Source organism: Centruroides vittatus, unplaced genomic scaffold (assembly GCF_030686945.1).
Source record: "Centruroides vittatus isolate TY-2023 unplaced genomic scaffold, ASM3068694v2 contig_1507, whole genome shotgun sequence".
In the NCBI taxonomy this organism is placed as follows: domain Eukaryota; kingdom Metazoa; phylum Arthropoda; class Arachnida; order Scorpiones; family Buthidae; genus Centruroides; species Centruroides vittatus.
Genome location: NW_027120932.1, coordinates 720459 through 747176, shown reverse-complemented (window position 1 = coordinate 747176; position 26718 = coordinate 720459). Strand labels below are relative to the sequence as shown.

General features: G+C 31.2%; 1 protein-coding gene across 2 annotated transcripts; it reads left to right on the top strand.

Annotated features, from left to right (window-relative positions):
* The first annotated feature begins 709 nt into the window (after positions 1-709).
* LOC136968718 (MYND-type zinc finger-containing chromatin reader ZMYND8-like) lies at positions 710-26619 on the top strand. 2 transcript variants are annotated; one of them, XM_067262744.1, is made up of 21 exons: positions 710-777; positions 877-969; positions 4477-4581; positions 7525-7556; positions 8017-8075; positions 10437-10694; positions 10776-10868; positions 10981-11068; positions 12792-12925; positions 14303-14362; positions 15835-15890; positions 15960-16176; positions 16249-16330; positions 17735-18907; positions 18975-19105; positions 19180-19333; positions 20223-20347; positions 21016-21162; positions 25782-25955; positions 26020-26196; positions 26274-26619. In XM_067262744.1, the coding sequence occupies exons 3-21, from the start codon at positions 4526-4528 to the stop codon at positions 26289-26291; spliced, it is 3234 nt and encodes a 1077-aa protein (XP_067118845.1). In that variant the 5' UTR covers positions 710-777; positions 877-969; positions 4477-4525; the 3' UTR covers positions 26292-26619. The 2 variants fall into 2 exon arrangements, with proteins under 2 accessions (XP_067118845.1, XP_067118846.1); XM_067262745.1 differs by having other exon boundaries at positions 737-969; positions 25782-25925.
* Positions 26620-26718: the final 99 nt, after the last annotated feature.

The following is a 26718-nucleotide window of genomic DNA, read 5'->3' as shown; positions in this document are numbered from 1 at the left end:
GCTGTCAAGGTGGCAGCCTACCGTTCTGAGGGACCCGGGATCGAATTCGGACTGGTAAATTTTTCGGGAGATGGTCCGTCCGGATATGTTGGATCCCCTTTGTGGGCCTGGCCAAACTCATAATAGGCTTGCTAAAAGAGGCCTTCTTAGTGCCCATAGGGCTGTAAGAGTTTTTAAAAAAAACACCAGAGGCCAATTGGATAAAACCACTCAAAACTAGTAGTTGGAGTTCAAAGAGCTGACTAGGTAGATTTTTCCGAGTTGGCTCGTGTCTAAAAACCATATAGGAGCCAGTTTCTGTGAGAAACTGGCTCCTACATGGCATCTTTCCTTGACAGATAGCAGCCTACCAGTGCCCGAGTGGATAAAATCACTGAACACTGGTCACGGTTCGCGCATCGCTAACGAGCTGGCTACGCGGAGTTTTCCAGAGTTTTTTCACGTCGTTACATTTAAGTAGTGTCCAGTTTGGCATAGAAGACCTCCCGGGATGCATTTCCCCCATGGCAGATCGTCCATGTGTTGTGTCGCTATAAACGAATATAACCTAAACCCATAAGCAACATGGATCAGTTACAATTTTATAGTAATTCTTACATTCTCGTATGAATTAATTGCAACGCAGTGTTTAAAATATTAATTTATTTAAAATTATTCACAGATCAAAAAATTAGAAAAAAAAATGATTTTGTAAATTTTTCTCACCAGATGGCGAATCTCCCTATGATGTTTACATATGGCACAATGTATGTCGTGGAAGCCGTTTCAGTACAATAAGTAAATTGTATTTTTGTTTATAATATGCCAAAAATTCGTTTAAACGTGTAAATAATTTAAGAAATTATAACTTATATTTGTTGAAATTATATTTTATAGCCTGAATATGTGTATAAAATGACAATGTTTAGTATAAATGTTAAAGGAACATCACATGTAGCTCTGAATAATTCATGTAAATGTATTAAATTGGTAAGTATTACTCAATGTCACCATTAAACTTTTAATTTTCCAAGCCAATTCACATGTTTAATTACTGTATTTTTATATATTAAATATTAACAAGTATTACATGTTGAGGCAATCACATTGCTGTTTGATTGAAATAAAATTAGGTTAATGTTACCTTAGGTAGCCAAGATGGCGGCTCGTCTTTAATTCCAGCAAGGAAACAGTGGGACGCACGTTCCAACCTAACATAACCTATTCTAATAATTTGGTTGCTAATAATAATGGTAATTTATTAGGTTAGGTTAGGTTAGAACGTGCATCCCACTGTTTTCTTGCTGGAATTGGAGACAAGCCGCCATCTTGGCTACCTAAGGTAACATTAACCTGAAAGGATGGGCAAATTCACATAATATGTGCATTACATTGTATTATAAGTAGATTTACATGCTGAGTAAAATTGCAGCAATGAATGAGGCTGTTGAGATCTCATTGCAGCTGTAAGTCACGCCCGTAAGTATAAAAAGTGAAAGGAATCGATGGTCTGCATGTGTTTCTTTGCAAGATACAGTCTCCTAAATTCAGCCTATCAAATTTTGAAGACTCAAAAATCAAGTGAAATTTATTGGAACTATTTCTTCCGACTACTTCGGGGCACAGTTGGAGTCACATTGCATGCTCCATTAAGCTTATCACATTTAACGAGTCACCCAGACACGCTGCTTTATCTCGTAAAGGGTTACAAGTGGACTGTTAGTTTCTTTGATATTTTTTACCTCTGTGGACATGGCCTACACGTATCAAGATCTCAATCACGTCACTTGCGATTTTACCATTTGTTGTTTATAAATTGTTTTTATTTGAAATTATAGATTAGATTTTTAGTGTCATTATAGTAACAGAATATGGTTATATCTAAATTAATAAGTTCTGAAAGCGAGGATTGGAAAAACATCTGGGTAGCGTAACTGGCGATAAGACTGCACAGTATGCGGAAGCTACGGATTCGAGTTCGGCTTTGGGCCAATTTTTTTCTTCTAGAACCTTCTTAATTAATAAAATATTAATTTAATTATAGTTATTGAATTTAGCAAGAGATGGTGCCTAATATCATGTTTATATTGCTAATTAACAATAGAAATGTCATGTAATGTTTTGATATAGAGTCATTGTGACTTAAACAAATAATGAGATTTAGTAGGCTATTGGAATAATTTAGGATTGGTTGTTTCAACTGATTGTAGCCATCTTAAGAAGCATCTAAAACAAATATATCAAGCTTATTCTCTAGGATAAAATTGAATATTTTCTTCACCCTATATCAGGATGTATATAAATCTCTAACACGATGCATAATATTATACAAATTATTAGTTATCAACATTGACCTCTTCGGGCATAAAATAATTTTAAAACAAAAATTTTTTAAGGTTAAATCTACCTTACTTATATGCAGTCTGCCTGACTGCACATAAGTAAGGTAGATTTTTAGTTATTTTGAGTTAATTTCCATTCAGCCAATGCAAATTGTCATTGTTTCATTTCCCTTTTGAAAGAAGAATGTTATGTGGATTCCAACAGAATGGCTACACACAATTTAGTTGGTAACATTTTTTTTTTTTATATGAAGAGTACAGTCATTTTCACATATACATGAGAGAGTTTACAATTAATTATACTTGTATACAACAATGTAAATTGATGACATGACTGTCAGTGACTGTGGGGATTCTCTGGATTTGCCGGATGTTGATGTCAATAACTGATGATCGGTTCCAACTCAACTTCTTCGGCATCTTTGATATTCACACCCTCAGAATGATTACTTGCATCTGCCAAAATGATATGATCTCACTAGGTGTCTCTTCTACACTGTCTTCTTTGTATCTATCTCTGAGCATCTCTCTCTGTTCTTTCATTTTTCAGTCTTTATACGAGTGAATTTGGGAAGATGTTTGATTCTTCCAATTGCAATTCAAAATGCAATTGGAATTCCCAACCAAGATGACACACTATTGAATAAGTGTGTCTTCTCAGTTGGATAGAGTATCAGAAATAGATCAATGGATGTTTCTGGTTTCATTCTTTTGGAATTTTGGTTATACAAGTTCCATTTTATATAAAAAATAATGAAGTTCAAACTTAAAATGTATGATTTAGTGAATATTTTGGATTCCCAAAGTTATCTAAAAGCCTGTCTTGTCTTACTTTATATTCACTTACAAGTAACCACTCAGCAGTGAGGGACGTATATATACGTCGAGGGCGATCATGTGGCAGTGGTGAGGGACGTATATATACGTTAAATTTTTTTGGGGGTATCATCAAAATCTAGCCAAAAACTACCGCAAAAAAAAATTCACATAAAAAATGAATTATGTAACAATAAAAAAAGACTTTTCTTTACTAGACATAAGTGTTTACAAATACTTTTTCTAAAACGGAAATGAGAAAAATTGCGTGAAAAAAATACTTTAAAAATTTTTCGGGTATATTCTCCACTACTAAGGGATAGAACCATGCCTGACTCTCCCACTGCTGAAAGGTTAACTTGTTCTCAGGTATCTAAATTCAAGTGGAAAGGCATGGGGCTCAACAAACTAGCCAGACCTCCAGTTCGATCTCCTCTTCCAGGTATATTTAACTATGATATAACTATCATCGGTTTACTTACGGTATCGACTGGGGATGTATCAAGCACCCGTGCCTTGTAAACTCCCACATAAAGCACTCAGTCGGCCATCACATACCCGGCATGGTATATATATACATATAAACATCTCTGAAAACCCGATTCATTAGTATAAAGCCACACCAACTGCAGTAAAAGATCGGACTATTTTTCGAAAATTAGTCCGATCTTATACTACAGTTGGTGTGGCTTTATACTAAGGAATCGGGAAAAAACTTAAACAAACACCTTAATGTTCGCTGAGAAATTTATTAATTTAATTAACGTTTTCGGCTTATTCAATAAGCCATCTTCAGGTTTTAACTTTCGAACCTAAAAGTTCGAAAGTTAAAACCTGAAGATGGCTTATTGAATAAGCCGAAAACGTTAATTAAATTAATAAATTTCTCAGCGAACATTAAGGTGTTTGTTTAAGTTTTTTGTATATTGAATTCTGCTGGGTACGAGTGTGGTTTATAAGGAATCGGGTTTTGAGAGACATTTATATTTATAACTTAATATGTAATAATTAACTTACCTTTATTATAACCCAATAATTTGGCAGATTGTCTAGTTTTAATCAAAATATGTTGGGCTTGATAATCTTAATGGGATTCTTCAGTACCAGGTATACAGAAATGATAATCTTATATTTAACAATTTATATTATATTATCACATCCATTTTCTACAGTATTTTTAATTATATTAACACAATATAATTGTTTAATATAATAAGTTATTATTTATTTTTCTTTCCAAGATTGATTATTTTTTTACTTCCTTTTCTAATTATTCTGTATAATTTAAATATACAATAAAATAATGAAAAATAAGAATCTTTTTAAAATTTTCTTACAGGTATAGCTTATAATCGTTAATGGGAATAATCATTTGATTATTTTTAAAAATGATTAAAATTAATTCACCTGATGATGTAAGAGAAATTCTTCAATCCTACACCAGGTATTTAAATTTATTTTACTTTTATATGAAATAAATATTTCATTTTGAAGTAACAAATAATTAAGTAATGTTAGAAACTTTTAAAAAATTTTCTCTGATTTAATAAATATTTGTCTATACCCAATATAAATTTCTGAGAAAAATGTAAAAGGGTATACATTCGAATCTACTTATTATAATCAAGTTGAGATTTGTCTATACCAAGGGTCGCCAAACTTTTTTGATCGTCGACCCCCTACAAGTTTTTGAAACCCCACATCAACCTCCACCAAAAAGTTCGCGTTACAAGCAAAAAAAGCACTTACTATTTTAATACATTTCTTTTAATTTTGCATTTTCTTTTTCATTTATTGTATATATGTTAATAATAATTTTTGTAACTGACAATCAGTGAGATGGATAAGCTTGATCCTTAGCTCTCCCTTATCCTGAATTTCCGCTTGATAATCGACCCCCCCAATAATGTTATATCGACCCTATCGATATCGACCACTTTGGCGACCCCTGATCTATACTGAATGGATTGATTAATGAATTAATGCATGGGCAATCTGCCAAAAGAGATGCCTCTTGGATCTTCTATGAGGAAACTGCCCCTTATTTAAGTGTCAGATACACGACAAAAAGCTGCTTAATTCCGTGCGGCCAACCATTGACCAGATGCAAATTTGTAACCAGCTACCGGTGGTCATTAGTTTTATCCACTCTGTCACTGTAGGTCCATAACTGCACGATAACATTAAACAAATATAAGTAAATGAGATTGCAATCAGTGTAAATTCTGGTTTTATCGACTCTGATATTAAATGAACATGTTAAACATTTAAAATTTCTATAACTTAAAAGATTTATTAATTATAATTTTTATTGTACTGTTTGCCTGTTTTTATTTTCACTACTCAAGTTTAATTGAAGTAAGAAATGTAATCAAGTTGAACTATTGTACTGTGAACAAATAATGATTAAAACAATTAAAATTATATCACCAGATAAGACTGATAATGTTTGCACATTATCAGTTTTATCTATTTATTAGCAAACATTTTGTTATCGCTAGTATAACAAGACAGCATAAATATGTCTATTTAACTAAACATAATAATAATATAATGAAGGATACTGTTGTAAATTACGTTATCCTGTAACATAATTACATTCAATGAATTCACTTCAGTGGTTTTTAACTTCTTAGAATCCTGACTTCTTAGCGTAGTTGTAACACCACTACACTGTTGTTTTAGGACTAGTGGCACACGCATAATTTTGATGGATCACTGACAAAGCCAGTATTATGTCAAAGAACCCATGTGTAACAAGCCCTTAGACAGGTCTTTATATGTCTAAGTGAAATGCTGAAGACTTTCAATTTTTTTCTACAAAAGTACACAATCAATACTGAAAAGTAGACAAAAAATTAGCATTCTTAAATGAATTTCTGATGATTTGCAGCACATGTATGTTGCTGGACACTAAGATAACTGAAATTTGGTAAAAAAAATTAATATTTTTGTGGTATACTTTAACTTGCATGTTTTAAGACATGCTAATTATAATAAAATTAGATGATTGCTATTCACGAAATTACAATAATGGATTCTAATAATAAACGACGCTTTTAGCCCACGACTATAAATTAGAGTTAGATAACCTAATAAATAGGATTTAACAATTGGTGTGATAAGCCCTCCAAATTGTTAAATCCTGTTTATTAGGTTATTAACTCTATCTAATAATGGATTCTACTGTATATCAATCAAATTATTTTATATTCAATTAAAATCATTTTATTGGCATTTATTTATATGAAAAATATATGTGACCATTATTTTCATAGTTTATGCATAGTAATTAAAACATATATTTATAATATCCAATATCAACCATTATTTTTTCATTCAATTTATTATTAACTTGCATACGTACCTAAGACATATAAAGTTAATTATTATTAATTTTTACAATTAAACTTTATTTAAGATGCTTTTTAATGTTATCTTTTTAATAATTTAGCAATGCTTATCATTTAAGTGATTATGAATTGTACATTTTAAATTACAGTAGAGCATCGATTATCCAACTTAATTGGGGACTGGGGTTGGTCTAATAACCGAAAAGTATGAAAAAATACATTATTAGTATAGTGTATTAGGCCCGGTTTAAATACTAGCCTCCCTTTCATGGTCGAGCCAGTGCTGCCAGCTAAAACATGCAAAAATTTAACAAAAATAATATTAAAGTAGCCAAGACATAACCAAATATTGTAGCGCCACATCACTAGCGGACATTTGAATTTGCCGACTAGAACGCGGTCGGATAATCGATGCTCTACTGTATATATTGTCAGTAATGCTTTAAATTTGTTATTTAAACATTACAGCAAATACATTTCCTTTGGATTTAATTTTGAATATTGTACTGTATTTAATATACAGGGTCTTCCAAAAAGAATGCTATCATTTTAAGTTACTGTAATTATGTTAATTATTATCTGAGAATTATGCAGTGTATGCCAATCAATAGAGTGAGTGATCAAGTTTCATCTTCCATGCACCATAAACAAAAACAAAAAGAACAATGATGACTCCACAATTGAGAAGGCATTTGTGTTCTGCAGTTTGCAAAGTTGGAATCACTCATCACTGTGCAAGATGAGTAATCCGCAGAAGCGAATTGTGACTGCTGTGGGATGAGTGACAGCAGATATGCTGTAGCAAGCATAGAAAGAATTTCAGTATCAGTCGTATATGTGCCATGTAGTACGAGGTGCATGCATTAAGAAACTGTATTGGGCAAATGTGAAACTTAGACAGTTTTCCAATACTTTAATGTATATTACAAACTTCTCAGATAATAATTATGGTTTAAAATGGTAGAATTCTTTTTGTAAGACACTGTATACATAAATTAACTCTTATTAATTCTGATTTTTTGTTATATTTTTAGAGAAAATGAGCATTTTTCTCTATTATGCAAAAGTAAGTAGTTTGATAATTTTTTATTATTTTACATATGAAGTATACAGTGTAATGTAGTTAAGTGAACTGGATATGCTATACAAATTAAACTTATAGTATTGAAATATAGCATTTATAGCAGGAACAACTGTTTTCTACATTTGTCATAATGTAATTTAGATAAATTTTCAGTTTTAATTGCTTGAAAGTTTAGTTGGATTTATTTTTGTTTGGAATGATCACATAAATAACACCAAGATTAAAACAATTGTTATGTATATATGTGTATAATAATCCATAAAACTATTCGGACAGACATTAACTTTGAAATTTTAATTTTATTTGTATTTTTATAAAATAAAATCTTAATTTATAAAAAAAAACACATCCAAAGATTATTTCCATAAATGAAGTTTTTGCATGAAAATATATATTTTTTTAACAAATATTCTCTAAATATATGCTTATTTTAACTTTCCAGAAGAAGAAAATGCTAATCCTGTTTCATCAAGACTAATTTTAGGTGAAAATACAACTCAGGTAATTATATTGCTTATATTTTACTAGTAATAATACTTAGTAACTGTAATAAAAAATAAAAACATTTGCTTTAATGCTATATCTGTTCCAGGATAAAGCAAATGTTTAATATGTAGACTTTAGATATCAAATAAATTCATATTACAGTAAAATATGTGTGAACTGGAATCACATTAGCACTGTATTTTCTTTTCTGCTTTGAATAGGTTTTAGTATATTATATATACTGTATTTTACGGACTATAAGACGCACCTGAATTTTGGAGGCAATTTTTCAAAGAAAACAGTGCGTCTTATAGTCTGTAAAATACAGTATATATATATTATTAAACTATAAATATAAAAATTTGTAAAATGTAAATATTAATATAAACAGATAAATGTCACAGTTACATTCACTTTTATTATAAAATCACTTTTATTACATATATACAAAAAATTCTATTGCTAGGTCCTTTGGATTAAACCAAATTAATCAAAAGAGATTCCAGCTAAAGATGGTAGTATTTGAATGTAAGTGATAACTGATAACTGTTCTATTCTAAAAACTTCTCATTGTCTCCAAGAGCTTGATAGAGGTATTTGAATACTGAAAGTTCTCAGATACGTGTTTAACAAAAATTCTTCGAGCTCGTACGACAGCAAACAATTGTATTCAAGAACCAAGAATTGGTGTCTTGATCTGCTATCACAAATTTTAATTGCATTATAGTAACATAAAGACAATGTTATTCTATGATAATTTCTTGAGTAATTTTAATACTTTAATTATTAACTTCAGTTTCTGTAATTATAAATAATGTTAACTATGTTATTGAATACTCAGTAGTGGGTGCATTGCCTAGTAAAATGACTTTAGTACAGTTAGATAAACAAGCCAATGACATACCTGTTTCATTTGAAATAGATTGTCATTATTTTTCTTATCCAGCCATATTAAAGCAACTTCACTAGGTAGTGAAGCCAGTTACTAACTGCTCCATAACCCATATAATATGTGAGGGGCTGGCCGGGGGTACGGAGTTTGGAATATACTCTTGTACCACTTAATCGGCTGTCCAGTTGGGTAAACTGGCCCTCTTGTCGAAGGATGGCGATTTATGAGTGTAAAATGCGGAGACGAATGATCACATGATCATCCTTCTCCTAATGTCAGGATTCCCGACACCAGATAGTCAATTTTGCGAACTAACACGCATAAGCTATTATATATAGATATATGTGATGTCCGTACAAAATCATAGGAGGGTCTACTTCTCTATATGAGTGGAGACTGTCGTGTTATGATATTCGATCAAGAGAAATCGACAAGCTCATTTTTTTAAACAATAACAATATTTAATTAAAGTTAAATGAAACAAGTACAATAAAAATACAATACACTGAGATATCAAATTATACTAATGTAGGCTAATCTATGCGTGTAAGAGAGAGTTTACATAACTCTAACATATTATACTACCTTCACAGTATGAAGCTCGTTCTTGTCTTCAGTTGATTTTGCATTCATTGTATCGGGGGAAGATCGGGAGGTGAATGTGAATCTTTTAACGTAACTTCTATGTGTGCATTATAGAGTGTTGCCTACCTCTATGTGGCTGTCTCTTCTGGAGATCTATTATGGCCAGTTTGGTCTTCTAAGAACTGTGCTTAATTACATGTGGCAACCTTCTTATGGAGATCTGCCCGGAATGGTGGGAAATTACAGAGATCTGCCCAGAATGCTTTTTATAGGGATGGCTGGGTAACTGACTCAACATCATATAGGACAGTGAGTAACTTTTAGTCAGAAAGAAAAGGAAGTTCACTTTCTTTTTCTCATGGAAACGAAAAATGTACATTTTTTTTGTTAAAATTTTATCAAGAAATAAAATGTTCTTTTATAATATTTTAAAATAATTAATCCCTTTATCCATGGATTTCACATAATACAAATTAACAGCACTGTTATCTTATTCTCATTGTTTTTAATAAATTACATTTATTACTAGTTTTTGAGAACTCGGTTCTCAGATAATCATTTGATTCTTGAAAGTATTCAGTTCTGTTTAAATACTAATATTTGTCCACAAGCGGAATCTTAATTTCCTGCTTTATTCAGATTAAGTTACATTCTTTGTACCAAAATCTCTCATTTCTATGTTAGACAGGTTTCTAGCTTATAATGAAATTTAACATAGAAAAATCACTTTGTTTCAAAGTGTTTAAATGTTATAGGAAATTAAACAGAAATTTTTTAAACTGTTAACATCAAACCTTGGCTCAAATAAAACATTTAATTCTGATTGACAGTAATGTTGGAAGAAAACATTTTTTATTATAAGATTTCAAATTTGTGAATCATTTTTATATATATTTTAGGATATAAATAATGATTCGTATTGTTGGATATGTCACAAAGAAGGAAATGTATTATGTTGCGAAGGATGCCCCAGAGTATTTCATCTCCGTTGCTTGGGAGAAGAGGAGGAACCTCCTGGAGATTGGGTATGTCCCGAATGCCAAGCCATAATGAAAGCTGAAGATGTTGATGCTCGTTCTCCTTCTATGGCAATGTTAGACATCAACGAATTATGCAGATTATTAAAATTTGCTCTTCATAAAATGAAAAATCATGCTGTAAGTAAATATTTTTAAAAATCTCAAGATTTATTTACTTTGTAAACAGAATTAGCATGATAAAATTGATATTAATTTTAGCCTGAAGCTTTTTTGAGGCCCGTAAACACTGAACAATTTCCAACGTACTCACATTACGTTTTCCATCCCATGGATTTCAGCACTCTTGAGAAAGTAAATATCTAAATCATCTTTAAACTGTTTCATTTGAAACAATATTATTTTGTGGTAGAATGTTACAGTCATGCTCAATATAGTTTTCAAATTTTTTTATTTTTTTTTTAAGAATATTCAAGCAAAGATGTATGGATGTACTCAGTCATTTCTGGCAGATGTAAAATGGATTTTACACAACAGTACTATATTTAATGGACGTAAGTAATCTGTCATATTTTCTTACATGCTTGCTTTATTTTGAAATTAATAGACAAAAGTAAGTTGCATATGTATGACAATTTTTACCAAAATAATTAACTTTAAATATTAAATATTAATTACAATATGTGTGAGCTATATACAGGGTTCTTACACAAAGGAAAATCAGGGAAAGTTGGGGGATTTTTATTAGTGTTCAGAAAAAGTCATGGAATTTCAGAGAATTTGTTAAAAATTATCAAATAGTCAGGAAAAGTCAGGGAATTTGCTTCCTTGGCTGCCTTGTTGATTTTTGCTACAATATACTTGACTAAGTATAGCCATCTGCAGGCAGCAAAAAGTAATGTGGTGCAATACAACTTATGAAGAGGGGTGCAGAATATTTTCAGGACCTAAAATTCCTCCCAAGCTTACACAAAAATTTTTCCAAAAATTTACAAAGCACACAAAATTATAAATAGTTTAAATGATATTATTTATCAATTTTCATTTTAATGATTTTGATTGCATAACAAAACACTTTTCGAATTTTTTTTCCGGTTTATTAATATTTTATAAAGTTCAGGAAATTTATTAAGAGATAAATTTAATAAATATATACTTTTGTACATGATTATATAGAATTTGTTAATGAAGAATAAAATATAATTGATTTTTTTAAAGCCATGTAGATTTATGGTTGTGCATTAATAACAGAATTTTATTTTTAAATTTAATAATTCTGCAATTATAAAAAATATATAACTGTTAATTAAAAAACAACAACTAATCAAAATGTTGGAGAAGCAAAACACATGTGCATAGTAAGTCAAATGCTTTTTTATTTTGTTAATGTGCCATACTGTAAGAGACGTGAGGGTCGGGGAATTTGTACAAAGTTGGTCGGGGAAAGTCATGGAAATTAAAACAAAAATTTGATTAAGAACACTATATACAGGGTGGGCCAGCGAAAACGAAACGGCAGAGTGTTCGTGTTCGTCCAAGCAAAGCGCTCGGACAGGTCGATTTTATTCTCGAGGGGACATCTTTTGCAATAAAGTTTTTGCGATTCTGAATACAACAGACAACAAAAAATTTTAAAAACTCATTTATTTTGTATTAAGTAAACAAGCATTTATTTCGAAAAAAAAAATGTTTGTTTAGTTAATATTCAGAATCGCAAAAACTTTATTGCAAAAGATGTCCCCTCGAGAGTAAAATCGACCTGTCCGAGCGCTTTGCTTGGACGAACACGAACACTCTGCCGTTTCGTTTTCGCTGGCCCACCCTGTATATACATTTATGAAAGATACTAAAAACAAGATAATTATTTACCCAGTTTTGTGAGTGACAGTGGTTGTAGTGATGGTGGATGGTATGGGGAAGGAGGCTTAATGACTGGTGATGGATAGGGATGATTAATAAAGAATATAAGTTTTTGAAGTGAAAATTGTAATGAGCATTTCCTACTGCAATACAGTTCAAAAGCAAACAGGACAAGTTTGTTTCCAAGTTACATTTATGTTATATTATATGATTTACATTGGAGCACAAGCCAAAATGTGTAGAAAGATTAGCCAGGATGAATTCTAAGTTTGAATTCTTAATTATATTAATCTAACGTAAATTTAGAATAATTATAAGTAAAAATATTTTTTGAGCTTTTCTTATTCAAATTGTGTTAATTAATTTTAGTGCAAAACTAAATCTAATTAAATTTTATAAACAGCTGTATTATTTCAGATAATCATCAGCTGACCAACAGTGCAAAAAATCTGGTAAAATTATGCAAATATGAAATGGAAGAAATAGAAATTTGTCCCGACTGCTACTTACATTCTTGCATGCATAGAGAACACTGGTTTTGCGAACCATGTGTAAGTGATTTTTAGATTTCTCTTTATATAAAATACTATTTTAACTTGATGCTATTACATTTATATAATTTACAAAAAAAAAAAATATCAAAATTTTATATATTGTAGTGTAATTTTGGAAGAAATTTTTTGGTTCTTAAGCTTTACAACATAGCAATTTATTATAATGAAATTTAATATGAGTGACAGAGTTACATCTCAGATACTTGGCTCTCATTCAACAACCAACTATCTGTTTTATTAAAAATAATTTAATAAATATATTTTTAAGTTTAAACTTAATAGGTTTGATTGGAGGTACAGTATTTTATCACTACAATAGCAATACATACCTATATTAGATATAAATAAAACATTTTTGTTCTACTTTAACATTAGTAGTTTGTCAATAATTTTCGATGCCCAACATTCTTCGACCAATAAGACGCAAACCAAACTTGTAGCTAATTGGAGAAAAGCAGCGTTAATTGTCCCTATGTACCGTATTGCAAGAGACGTTTCTCAACTACGATTTATAATACCAAAATATAATCGCTGAGCTTTGAATTTGTAATTGATACTTTGGTCCATAATTCGAGATATAGAGGTTTTGGGAGAAAATTATTGGAGATAAACATGGAAAATGTATTGAATTTAACTGAAAATGCAGGGAGAAAAATAAATTTTAAGATAATCATATTTGAGATAGACAGCTTCAACTGTATATCATTGTGATTTCATTAATACATTTTCAAATGTCTGACATTTATTTTTAAATCTTTCGTTAGTTTAAAATGTTATATCTACATTAAAATAAGAGTAAAGTTCATTTTAAAATATTGTATTAAAACAGTGATTTTGTTACCTATGATACTCTTGTACAATCATGTGAAGTTTGCATCATGCTTTATTATTAAATATTATAGGACTGGTTAACATGTCAATTGTAATTGGCATGTTCACTAGTTCCATATTTAATTATTGTTTGCTATTGTTACTTTTCGTCAAAATGAACATATAAAATCTTATTCAGACTACCATCAATGTTAGTCCACCATTTGTTGCACCAACAGATAATGTTCTCTCCTCCTTTTCAGTGTTTTGTTGTGTAACGTTTTGACAGCATGTAAAGTGCTGTCATTGCAGCTAAAATTTTGCAGCCAGTGGTCAATGCCATAGTTAAGAGGTTCTGCCACATTTGCCATACTCCCCGGACTTAGCACCTTATGGTTTTTTTCCTCTTTCTGCATCTTGAAAGGAAATGTTTTTCTTCTGATGACAAAACTTAGAGCTACAATGATAACACTTTACACATAATATATATTTGTTTCATATTTTAAAATTAAAATGTACATTATCACAATCTTAGTTAATTTGATTCCATTTATTTTTCTGTAGAGAAAGCCACATATTGTTGTGTGGGCTAAACTGAAGGGATTCCCATTTTGGCCAGCTAAAGTAAGTTAAGATCAGTAAATTCTAATTGCTATATTTAACTATAGTATTAATAATTTAATATAATAGGCATATACAGTTTATCCTAAATTTTCAGACAACTCTTTTGCATATATATATATTAATATTTCTAAATTGCTTTTTTATGCCAAATAAAAATTTTGAGCAATCATGTAGGAGCACTTTCTGCCACAGTTTTGGTTTCAATAGAATCAAAAATCATTTGATGTTTTATGTTTAATCCATAGTTTTACTTTTTTATGCATTGTAACATATTCACTATAAAATAAGTATAACTTTCGTACTTAAATAAGATATTTTATAACTTTTCTCTTTGGTTCTATGAGACCTTTGATCACAAACTGTGTTGCTTGATTTTTATTCACATTTTCAGGAACACTATTATGTCCGAAAGGTAAAAACTGTTTGTATATATATAGTAGACTCTGTTTATTATAATCTCAAACCGATAATAGTAATTGACTAGTTAGCATTAACCAGAGTAAGACAATGGGAAATTCTAGTTTCATTCACATTAAAAAAATAAAATGTTTAACTTGAAGTTTGCAAAATAATTGAAGATTACAAAACTGTCAGTTTGATAGCAGTGCAGCTTTTTGACCTTTTATTGAGGTACCAATGAAAGGTCGACTCTAACATAAGACTGTTTTGTTCCTGAGGTGTGACAAGGATGAAATGTGAAGACATTTTTATATTCTTCAATTATTTTGTAAATTTTAAAATATATTTATCATACTAGCTGTTTTTATTACTTATTAGTATAACTTAAAGGTTTATTAATTATAATTTAACTGGATTGTTTGTCTGCTACCATTCTTAACAACAATTAACATAATAATAGAAACTATAATTGTTATTTGCTCACAATACAATAGTTTACGTGACTAATATTTAACATTTAAAGTACTGTCTGACTAAAATTGATAACACGTGCATGTTTTTTCTTTCTGCCCTGTATGCCCTAAAAGGCCCTTTTTCTATGTCTGTCATGGGTTAAGCTTGGCATGCTCTCACCAGCCAGCCTACCCCAGCAGTGGGGTAGGCTGGCTGGTGAGAGATGGAGCCTGAAATATCTGGGACAGACCTACCATAAAACATTCCTAGCATTCTCTATCCAGATTTGATGCTGGATCCCCAGAGCAGTAGGCTGACATCTTTATCACCTTTGCCATCCAACAATTGCATGTTATCTGTCATATGTTAAGGCTATAGCACAATATGAGGTGTAAAAAGACCTATACATTATCCATAATTACAGTAAACAGAATCTACCATATATATATAATCCATTCAAGTGGTTCTCGACATTTCTCGTGTTGCGGACCCTAAAACCCTTGCACTGTAATGAACTGTGGACCACCAGTTGAGAAAGACGAATCTATAGTATTTAGAATTATTTGCAGAATATTACAAGTGTTAAAATATAAATTATATAAATTTCATTTTTTGTTTAGGTTATGAGGATCATAAATGGTAATGTTGATACCAGATTTTTTGGAGCACACGACAGGTATAATTGTGATTAATAAAAAATGTAGTTCCTATTAATGAGATAAAAATTTAATTTTGTTTACAACAGAGCATGGGTTCCTGTAAATCAATGCTATTTACTTTCAAAAGAAATGCCAACACAATTAAAATGCAAAAAGAAAGGAAATTTCGAAGCCGCTCTCGAAGAAATTACTATTTACGCATACAGAATAAGAGAGATTTTTGGAACTTTCGAATATGCTCCTCTCCGTCAACCATTTGACCCCAATAATCCTCCTTTCTACAGTACTCTCGTTAATCCAAAAGTAAACTATTAAAAATTTTAAAAGAATTAAATTTTCTATTTTGTTTTAATTTGATAATTTTGTTATTTTCAGGTTCTAGAGTTAACTTATTCTCCATCCTCAAGTAATGTAGCATCACCAATTTCTACATACAATACTCCAATCTCTACTCCAGGTTAATCATGTTTTAATTGTCTGCAGATTTCATTCTTACTAGTAAAATTACACTAGGATTTTATTTTTAATGAGATTAAATGCAACATTTTTTTGTGTAAATAATATAATGACTTCTTTATTTAATAAGTTATTGCAGCTAATTTCTAAATATGTGTCTCAAATATGTCAAATTTCATTATGTTTCAACTAATTAATGCACTAATATTTCAAAATCAGTACATTAACTTTTATCTTTAGCGATCTAAAGCGACAATAGTCAAATTTTTTGTTTGACAGGTCAAATTTAATGTAAGTTTTAAGTAAAAGGCCACAAACATTTCTGCATAGTCAAAGTGTATAAAAAAATACTTTTTAAAGAACCTGACACATTCAGTAGTTAAGTTCTGATTGGCTAGAAAGGAACAGAAACTTATTTCTTTTAATTTGCATATATTGACAGAAAATGTGTAATTACAGTTAGTTTTCAATGAATTCACCTTTGAGGTTTAGTCATTTGTCATAGTGACAGATAAACTTACGCAAGCACTTATCAAAGAAGTCCCATGCTAACTACAGACTCAACTGCAGCTCTTCATCGCTGTTGAATTGTTGTTTTCCCGGAAACTTCAATTATCATACGCAAAATAAGGTGGAAGTCAGAACGTGCTACATCGGGACTATATAGCAGATGTTCAAATAGTTTCCATTTGAATTTTTTCAGCAATTCCTGTGAGCTACAGATACAATATAGCTATTCATTATCACAAAGCAAAATTATTCCAGAGTTTAGTAGTGCTACATCTTTTGTTTCAAATAGCCCGTGTAACTTCTTCAGGATATTACAATAGCTTTTGGCATTTATAGCTGCTTCATAGTGATGAAGAGCCTCAGATAATCATGCAAGGTTGGGTGTGTAAGTTGGCAAGAGAGTTCTTTGATGAGGGTTTGTAAAAGCTTATCTGTTAAGGTTGTTGGAGTGTGTTTACTATGTATTTTCCTGTGACAATAAACTTAAGTTCAAAAAACTTCTATTCTTTCTAAGCTATCGGAACTTAATTTCGGGATGTGCCTCGTATACATGTGTGTTTCTATCAGCAAAAAGCAAACAAGGAATTTATTTTTTAGTTCAAATAGGGAACAGTATAATTTATAAAGTTTCTAATTTTTTTTTTATCATTAATGACTGACGCTTTATAAATAGTTTTATGGTCCAGAGTAAATTGTGATTTCGACTGGCCAGCAGGCTTTAGCTTGGACCATGCTTATCTAAATAATAACATTTGACAGTAGTATTTTGATATAAAAAATAATTTAATGAAACACTAAAATAAACAAATAAAATGTCTGAAATTTCTTTTGTAAATAATCTTCACAAAAAGTTTCGAATAAATTTATTTAATTAAATTACTTTTTTATTATTCAGATAGTTTAATAAAATTTTCTCAAGAAATAAAGCAGTCAAAATCCAAAGAAGGCCGTTACGGAAAATCACAAAGTAATAAAGCTTCTAGGAAATTAAATTTCGCTAGTACCAAACCGGCATCAACACCCAACGAAGAGAAACCTCAAACACCCCAGCAGCCAATTGAATCTGTTAAACCCAAGACTAATACAAAAAAGCGTCCTCCTCCTGTTGGAATCTTTGAAGTGAGTGATGAATCTAGCATTAAAATGCCCGCTTTGCTAGAAATTAATATTCCTAAGTTAAACTTGAAAAAAGTCGATCAGAGTCATGGAAAAATAATCGAGAAATTAGAATCGAAGATTCAGCAGATAAAAGAAATAAGTAAGGATGAATCCGATAATGAAACTGATGTACAACATAATTCATCACAGTTTTCTTTACCGTCTATACAGAGTCAAGAAATAAAATTAGAATGCACAGATGAAAATATTATTAATACAAAAACTAATGTAAAAACTGAAAAGAAAGAGAAAAAGGGTGACAAGTGTGATAATAAAACAGCTACAAATGCATTATCGGATAGTGATTCTGAAGATCGGCCACTTGCAGAATTGTGTAATGTCACGCCAAAGAAAAAAGACACCTTTTCTCAAAAATTACATCACATTATAGAATCATGCAAGGCAAAACTTGGAATTAAAGAAATAAAGGATGATATTGATATCATTGAATCTGATGAGGAGTATTTGGGTGATCATTCCATTAATGAAGAAAGTGCTTCAGATGAGGATCATAAAGAAAAACAAATCAAACCGAATTTTGAGTCAGAGGGAAAACCATCTAGTATTTCACAATCACCAGCTACATCTAAGTCATTTATGAACATTAAAGGTGAAAATAAATCTAATAAGCGTAAGTCTGCCGAAAGCAAAAAATCTAAAGATAAAACTTCCGATAACGACTTAGATTCTTTGTCTGATGATTCCCAACCTTTAGCTGTCATTGTTCAAAAAGCTAAGAAAGCAAAACAAACGGAAGTTTTCAGTAAACCTGAAGAAAAACAAGAGAATGTAAAGGATAAAGATAATATTGCTTTATTGTCGTTACAACAAGATGCATTAGAACTTACTAATCAAACCAACATTAAAAAAACTGTAAAAACTGATAAAGAAAAAGTACCAAAAAAATTAGGTAGGATGAAAGTACAGTTTGTATTTTAATTTACAAATAAATTATTAATAATTCTTAAATATTTTAGAAGCTAATAATGAAGAATGCATTCAAGAAATAGAACAGCAACAAAACGAAGTAGGTGAGAAAATTGAAGAGAATTTCATAGACAATGATTCGAATGCCTCAAAGCCGGAAGCTAAGTCATATACACCAATGGTAGGATCATTGAATTATTTTTATTTATACAAATGATACATTTTAGAATAAACTTTAGAAAATATCTTCTGAAGGTGGTGGATTCTGGCTTTGACGAGCAACAGACAACGTTATCAAACATGTCGGATCTTGATGGTCTTAAAATGACAGTCAAAAATCTCCAACTAGAAATTGAAAGACTTCAATGGTACCATCAACAAGAAATAACTGAATTGAAGCATAATGCAGGTAAACATTATAATAAATACATTATCATCAAATGAAAAGTTTATTTGTAAGGAGTAAACTTCATGACACTGGAATTCAGTGACTGACTTACCATATAGAACTGATTTATTTATATAGAGTTTCAAATGCTATCCCTCCAGTTCATTTATTCAAGTGGGAGCTTTTAACCTACCCTGAGAAAGTCACCAGGACTCAAAAACATAGAATTCAGACCATCGTGTTCAGTAACTCGGCCAACAGTACTGTTACAAGAACATATTTCTGACTGAAGAGTAACTCCTACCTCTCAGCAGCTCTTATTTTACTTGTCTGACTTACAGCTGCCATCTTGTAGTTCAGACAATGTTATAAATATATTCTCTTTTTCTCAGCCAAGTCTAACTCTACCAATATATGATATCATAAATCTATTCATCCAGCTGAGTTACTGAACAGGCATGGCTTAGGTGAACAAGTGTCTGAGCAAATATATGTATTTTTACAAATAAGATGAAGAGGAATCTCTCAGCAATCTGAAAAAAGTGGAAAAGGGCTGAGGAGAAAACTTTTAATTGGCACAAAATGTTTTTGAAAGTGATCAAAACTGACCAAAAAGCAAACAATTCTTGTTAAAAGTCAGTTTGTTGAAAGAGCAGGATAGACAAAAATGTCTTACTCTGCTTTAAGTCAGGAATTAGCCTCTGCTATTTATGATTGGTGCTAGTCCAATCTTTGATAGCTCTCCTCTAGTTCAAATGTTTAAGATTGAACTGTTTCTTGCAGTGCATGTAACAACTATGGGCTGGCTTACGTTGCCAAAACTACTACTTACAAGTAAACTTTTTATTTCATCACCTGATACATAATATAAAAAAGTATGAAGTAGATTGACTTATCATTGATATTATAGATTTAGTTCTTCTGGAAATGAGAGCAAGCATAGAAGCAGATAAACAAAGAGCAATAACAGAATTGATGCAGCAAAGTGAAAGAGAAAAGCAAAAGGCTGTAGACGAAACAAAGAAGAAACAATGGGTAATTACACAGAGATTGATTAGTAATTTTTTGTATACAGTTAAAATTAATAATAAAAGATTGACCTATATTCAAGCCAGTACGGTAATAGCTTTGTGATCATAATTAAAGAACAAGTGTTCAGAGCATCTGCAGAAAGAACTATTTGTCATTTTTGAACAAAATTTGGTAAACATACTGTCCCAAGTATGCAATTTCAATTGTCAAAAAAGTTTTTACTTCAAAATTTGACACTGCTGTTCTCTTGATATGTGTATAATGTACACTTTCTAACAAATTTTGAGTCTTAAGTGCCAAGCTTTCATTGCTGTTTCATTCATAAAAGAGTTTAGCAAGTAACACAGGATGAATGTTCACCTGACAAAGAATTATGTAGAGCATTTTGCAATTCTTTTAATACCCAAAATTTGTTAGAAAACATGTGATGAGCACATTAAGTAATTAAACTGCATACTCAAGACAGTATGTAAACTAAATTTGGTTGAGATTTGCCCACTAGTTGTAATTAAAGAGTAGAGTTCAGAGCTCTGTACAATCAATCTTCTATACAGCCACAATATTCCATAACTTAATCATTAACCGTTATCATATTGTTGGAATAAATAATGACTGTAATTATATTTTAACGTGGTTGTAAAATTAAAACATAACTCTGATTTTTGTTTTAGTGTGCTAATTGTGGAAAAGAAGCTGCATTCTATTGTTGCTGGAATACAAATTATTGCAATCACACATGTCAGCAGACACACTGGCCTAAACACATGCTTGCATGTGGTCAGTCTAAATCTGACACTCATCTTATACAGAAACCCCAGGTTAGTGGTACTGATATTTTTTGATGTTATGAAACTTTATTAATTTAAGATAAAGTTCATTAATTTCAAAGTTTATCGAGATTTTAATATTTTAACGAATACTATTAATTATTACTAAACACACTGGTACATTACTACACACTATTAAGAAGGTCCATCTCCTGGTTCAAGGCCCAACTTGGTTTGTTCTAAGCCAACGGGAGCTCATTTGATGATAAGTAATTAGGAAGCTTTCATTGTTGGTTTGAAGTAAGTGGTCCAAATCATTTAAAAAGTGATTTTAATTATATTGCTGACTTCTGCACACTTTTCCGTATAGCCTTTCAAGTCCCACACACGACCGAGTCAGTTTTCTCTGACAGATCTATTCAGCATTGATGACTTCTTCCCTTTCATTCATTCTATCATTGGCTCAATAAGCAGAACTGATCACTTGAGTCCCTCCAGTCATGAATCAAAATTTGACTCATCAGATTATTCTAAATACCGTATTTTATGGACTATAAGACGCACTTTTTTCTTCGAAAAATTGCCTCCAAAATTCAGGTGCGTCTTATAGTCCATAGCATCTTATAGTCCGTAAAATACGGTAATTGTTTTCCTGTTTATACTTCATAGGTATAAACACAGAAACACCATCTTTACTCTTGTGACTGGGGTCTCACATTTTTATGGATGGTTTGATCCAGATATGTCACATCCCATACCTTTTAACTGGCTAACCCAATCATGAGTTTAATTTCTTTGATTTCCATAGTTTGCATACAAAGAGAGTTTTAAAAATTCTGAGAAAATATCAAAATACATAAAATTTAAAGCAGCAGGAATCATTAGTTATATTTTAAATGAAACTTATTCACTTACATTGTCTTTGGGTTGAAATTATAGTAGATGCTAAATACAATTAGTATTTATGTATTTTATATTTATGAAATATTGAATATATCTATATAAAGGGACTGGTAACAACAGTTTTTATTGTGCTTGTATATAGAACTATAAATAGGATTTAACAGATTATAGGCTGATGCCAAGACAATTAAGATTATCACCCCATAAGGAAACTGGGATTGAATCCAGACAGGCAAAGAACCCCAGTAAATTTTCATAAGCAATCTGCTCCAGCTGTGTCTGGATCCATCCTTCACCACCTGATGGTCTTGTATTTTGGAACTGGCCAAGCCCAGAATGGATATTGGAAAAGGTCTCTCTTAGTATCTATGGACTGTGGGCAGTGAAAAAATATGACCCGAAAATGTTTCCTACAAAGTACAGAGCAGTTATGACTTAAATGCTCTTACTGTATACTGTATTATGATTTTGAAATTGACTTTTAAATATCATTCATTACATTATCTACATACTATTTTCTGCAGTATAGTTAACTTACAGTTGAATATTTTTCAGAAAGTATTGTAATGTTGAAATTTTAATATACCAGGTAATTGTAATTAAGTATCCCTGTTCAGTGCTGTCTAGAGAGATATTCAACAATCCAAATGCAACCAAATCTGGTATAGTGGCATTTCAGAACAATATGGACAAATAAAAAAAACACCCCTATGATTGCTTTGTTTTTCTGCTTTCAGTCTTAAAAATTGTGGGTTGTCAAGTTTACATGCTCTCGATAGCCTTAAAAGACACTATCACATTGTGCATAAGTCACGGAGCTTCAATTACATTGAGGCAATACTGCTCAATTTGGCCCAATTACATTGGGCCAAATTGAGCAGTATTTCCTGCACTTCTAAAGTCTCTGTATAGCATGAGTATCTTGTACAAATAAAATATTTATTTCTTGCAATACCAAAAGTACCTTAGTTTTGGCACTAATTTTTTTAATGAAAATGCTTTCCACGTGTCCTGAAATGTCATTTAGCAGTTCAAATTTAACTAAATTGGTGCAGTATTTCCCTAGATGGCATTGTAATTATAGTATCTGTAGTCAGTTAGGTGGACCACATCTTTACAAAATGTTATCTATATATATAAAATTGCTTGTCCTGACTGAGTGAGTGAGTGATTGATTCATCATCGCCCAGAGCAAACTGCTGAACCAAAAGTAGAGAAATTTGGTACACGGGGTACATCACGAAAATGCACACTAATAAACATCAAACTAAACCCGATATCCTAAGCCAATACACCAACAACTATTGTAAATAATCGGGCTAAACTTTGGATATATGATTAAAGATAAGAAATAAATTTGGCACTAGAGGTAGGCATTAAGTGCCACCTCTAGCGCTCGTTTATTTCTAATCTTTAATCATATATCCAAAGTTTAGCCCGATTATTTACGGCACTTGTTCGTGTAATGCACACTAAGAAGGGATTTTTCAAAATTCCCCCACGGAGAGAGGGAAAGCATTAAGGTTTAACCCGAAGAACGGCTTTTAGTGTACTATTTTAGATGCAATTTTTTAATTAAATTTGTTTAGTAGCTGTATATATGTTTAATAGGTGGTTGTCTCTTTAATCCGAAAACATTCGGTAGACTAGCTTACAGCTAACTGTAGGTTAGCTGTAAGCTAGTCTACCGAATGTTTTCGGATTAAAGAGACAACCACCTATTAATAATGCAATTTTTTGTTTCTAACTACATTTAGTCTCCATTGAGTACTTAGGTGTATTAAATTGATAACATTTCAGACATTGTTATAAATATTTTTATATATTTAGATTTTTTAATCAAATGTTCGAACCGTTTTAAATTTGAATTTGATATTGCATATTGGTTCAATTATAGAACATTATGCAATTTGTAAACGTTCCATAAAATTGATCGGGTTGGAAACATTCGTTTGAAGCAGTAAAATGATTCTCAGCAATAAGGGATATGTATTATATAACAATTACTATGGTTGTTGAAGATTACTGTTCATAGTAATAACTTAATTTCCAAACATATGATGTTTACCAAATCATCCAAATCATTTGCCCAAGCAACGCCAAGCTCATTTGCTAGTGTTAGATTCTGATTTTCTATATATTTATTAAGACTGGTGAATTGCTTTTATAAATTTTTTCTGTGGTCAAGCAAATTCCTGATTTAAGATTTATTTTGTGAAGACATCCTCCATTAGTTTCTGTATGGATAAAATTGCCGAACACCGCTAGCTAGTCACAGGTTTGCCCATATGAAGTTTTCCATGTTTTCTTTGTGTAACACCGAAATAGAGGTCAGTTTCCATATAGAATTCTCCCAAGAGGCACCATTCTTGGCAGATTTCATTTGTGTTGCATTGCCTTATTCCATCAATCAATCTATCTTAAAATAAAAAATAATTGAATATCCTGAGCTCAGGGGTCATCAAAGTGGTCAACATAACATTATTGGGGGTTAATCGAAAATTGAAACTAAAAGTCACAAATATAACTATATGTATTATTATTTGGTACTATCGAAACTTATTATTATGTTTTTGAATATTGTTTCAATGACTTTAATAGCACAGCCATCCATCAACATGAAAAATGACTATGGATCAAGTCGCAAACGGAAATTGCAGAGTCCATGCTCCGGTTCTTACGTACACGTAAAGCATCCGCAGCATTCGTAAGCTTGTGTCTGATTCGCAGTACACTGTTATTAGCACCTCTACAGCCGTTTTTAAGCCGTTCATTTAATTTTAGTATTTCATATATATACAATAAATGTAAAATTAAAAGAAATGTATTAAAATAGTAAGAGTGTTTTTTATTTTTTTGCTTGTAACACAAACTCTTTGGTGGGGGTCAATGCGAGGTTTTGAAAAGTTGTAGGGGGTCAACGATCAAGAGTTTGGTAACCCATTCTAGTTCCATAATTCTACAATTTTAATATTCACATCTGCAGTATGAAATTTATAAAAAAATGTGAATTGCGTGATATTTTTTAGCTTCCTATTGTTTGCCGTATTCAATAAAATAGTTTGTAGACAATTCTGTAATAAAATAAAATTATTATCTAACTAGCAAACGAGCCTGGCGTTGCTTGGGCAAACGATTTGGACGATTTGGCAAATATCATATGTTTGGAAATTAAGTTATTACTATGAATGGTAATCTTCGACAACCATAGTAATTGTTATATAACACATATCCCTTATTGCTGAGAATCATTTTACTGCTTCAAACGAATGTTTCCAACCCAATCAATTTTATGGAATGTTTACAATGGTTCTATAATCGAACCAATATGCAATATCAAATAAAAATTTAAAACGGTTCGAACATTTGGTTAAAAAATCGGAATATATAAAAATATTTATAACAATGTCTGAAATGTTATCAATTTAATACACCGAAGTACTCAATGAAGACTAAACGTAGTTAAAAACGTCTATTTTAGATGCAATTTTTTGCATCTAAAATAGTACAGTAGAAGCCATTCTTCAGGTTAAGCCTTAATGCTCTCCCTCTCCCCCCGCGAGGAAATTTCGAAAAATCCCGTCTTAGTGTGCGTTTTCATGACGTACCCTAATTGTGTACCAAATTTCACTTGGTTCAGCAGTTTGCTCTGGGCGATGATGAATCAATCAGCCAGTCAGTCAGGACAAGTAATTTTATATATATATAGATGTATTGCTAAACATTATTCATTCATTAGTTGTTTAAAACGTCTCTAAATCTTTCAGCAATCATCTAAACACATAAAGGAAGAAACAGCACTTCCCGTATCCATACCTTCGACGAAACTCATTCCTTCACAGCAGCTGGGATCGATACTCTCAAGCAGCCAACCCAAGTCATCTCTCATTATCCAACCTCAGTTTTCTCAGGTTCAATACATTCCATCAAATACAGTACAGGTATAATCGATGCACATTTCCATATCGAGTTTTGAAACATTGCAATCAATACATTTAATTACAGGTCATACCACAGACATCATCAATCTTGGGTGCAACCGGACAGCCCGTTCAGATTCAATACTTTGCTAATATACCTTCCGTATCTAGATCGTCGCCTCCATTTCTGAACGTGGAGAGTCCCCCTTTTGCTCTGGCCACTCCTTCGACTTCTCTTTCGATATCTCCCGCTTCCAACCAGGTGAGTTTGGATTATTACAGTTTTAATCATTCGTTCAAGTGCGGAATCTAATATTAATTAAATAAATTCTTTTATAGGGGAACGATCAGACATGAGAGATTTCTCCATTTTTATTGTTTCAACTTATTTAAAGTTTATTTATTTTCAGTTGTTTTATTAGTATCAAGATCATAGCAGCTACAGTGATAAAATGTATAAAAGGTAACAATTACTACAATGTTAATTTACTGAATAAGTACTTTTCAGTTTTCTCATCTTATTCTTAGAATCAGTTTTGTAATCTATAACATTGTAAAATGGGTTTTTTAAGCAAAGACTTGGCTTGTAAACAAAACATAAAGTAACAAAAATAATCATATTCATCATTCATTTTACATTGTACAAAATACAAATCCAATAAATATTCTTATTTTTTAAAAGGTTGATGATTAGTGGCTATTAAATTACAAAGTTCTTAAGTTATACACAAATTACAGTCAGAGTATCAATTCAAATTTGAAATTTAACAAATTGTGTAGTTAG

Bases quoted from the DNA above. Each gene is read 5' to 3' on its own strand.
- LOC136968718 (XM_067262744.1), top strand. From the start codon at position 4,526: ATGATTAAAATTAATTCACCTGATGATGTAAGAGAAATTCTTCAATCC. The intron at 12,926-14,302 runs GTAAGTGATTTT...ATTTTTCTGTAG, and splicing joins ACTGGTTTTGCGAACCATGT to AGAAAGCCACATATTGTTGT. The intron at 19,334-20,222 runs GTAAACATTATA...TTGATATTATAG, and splicing joins TGAATTGAAGCATAATGCAG to ATTTAGTTCTTCTGGAAATG.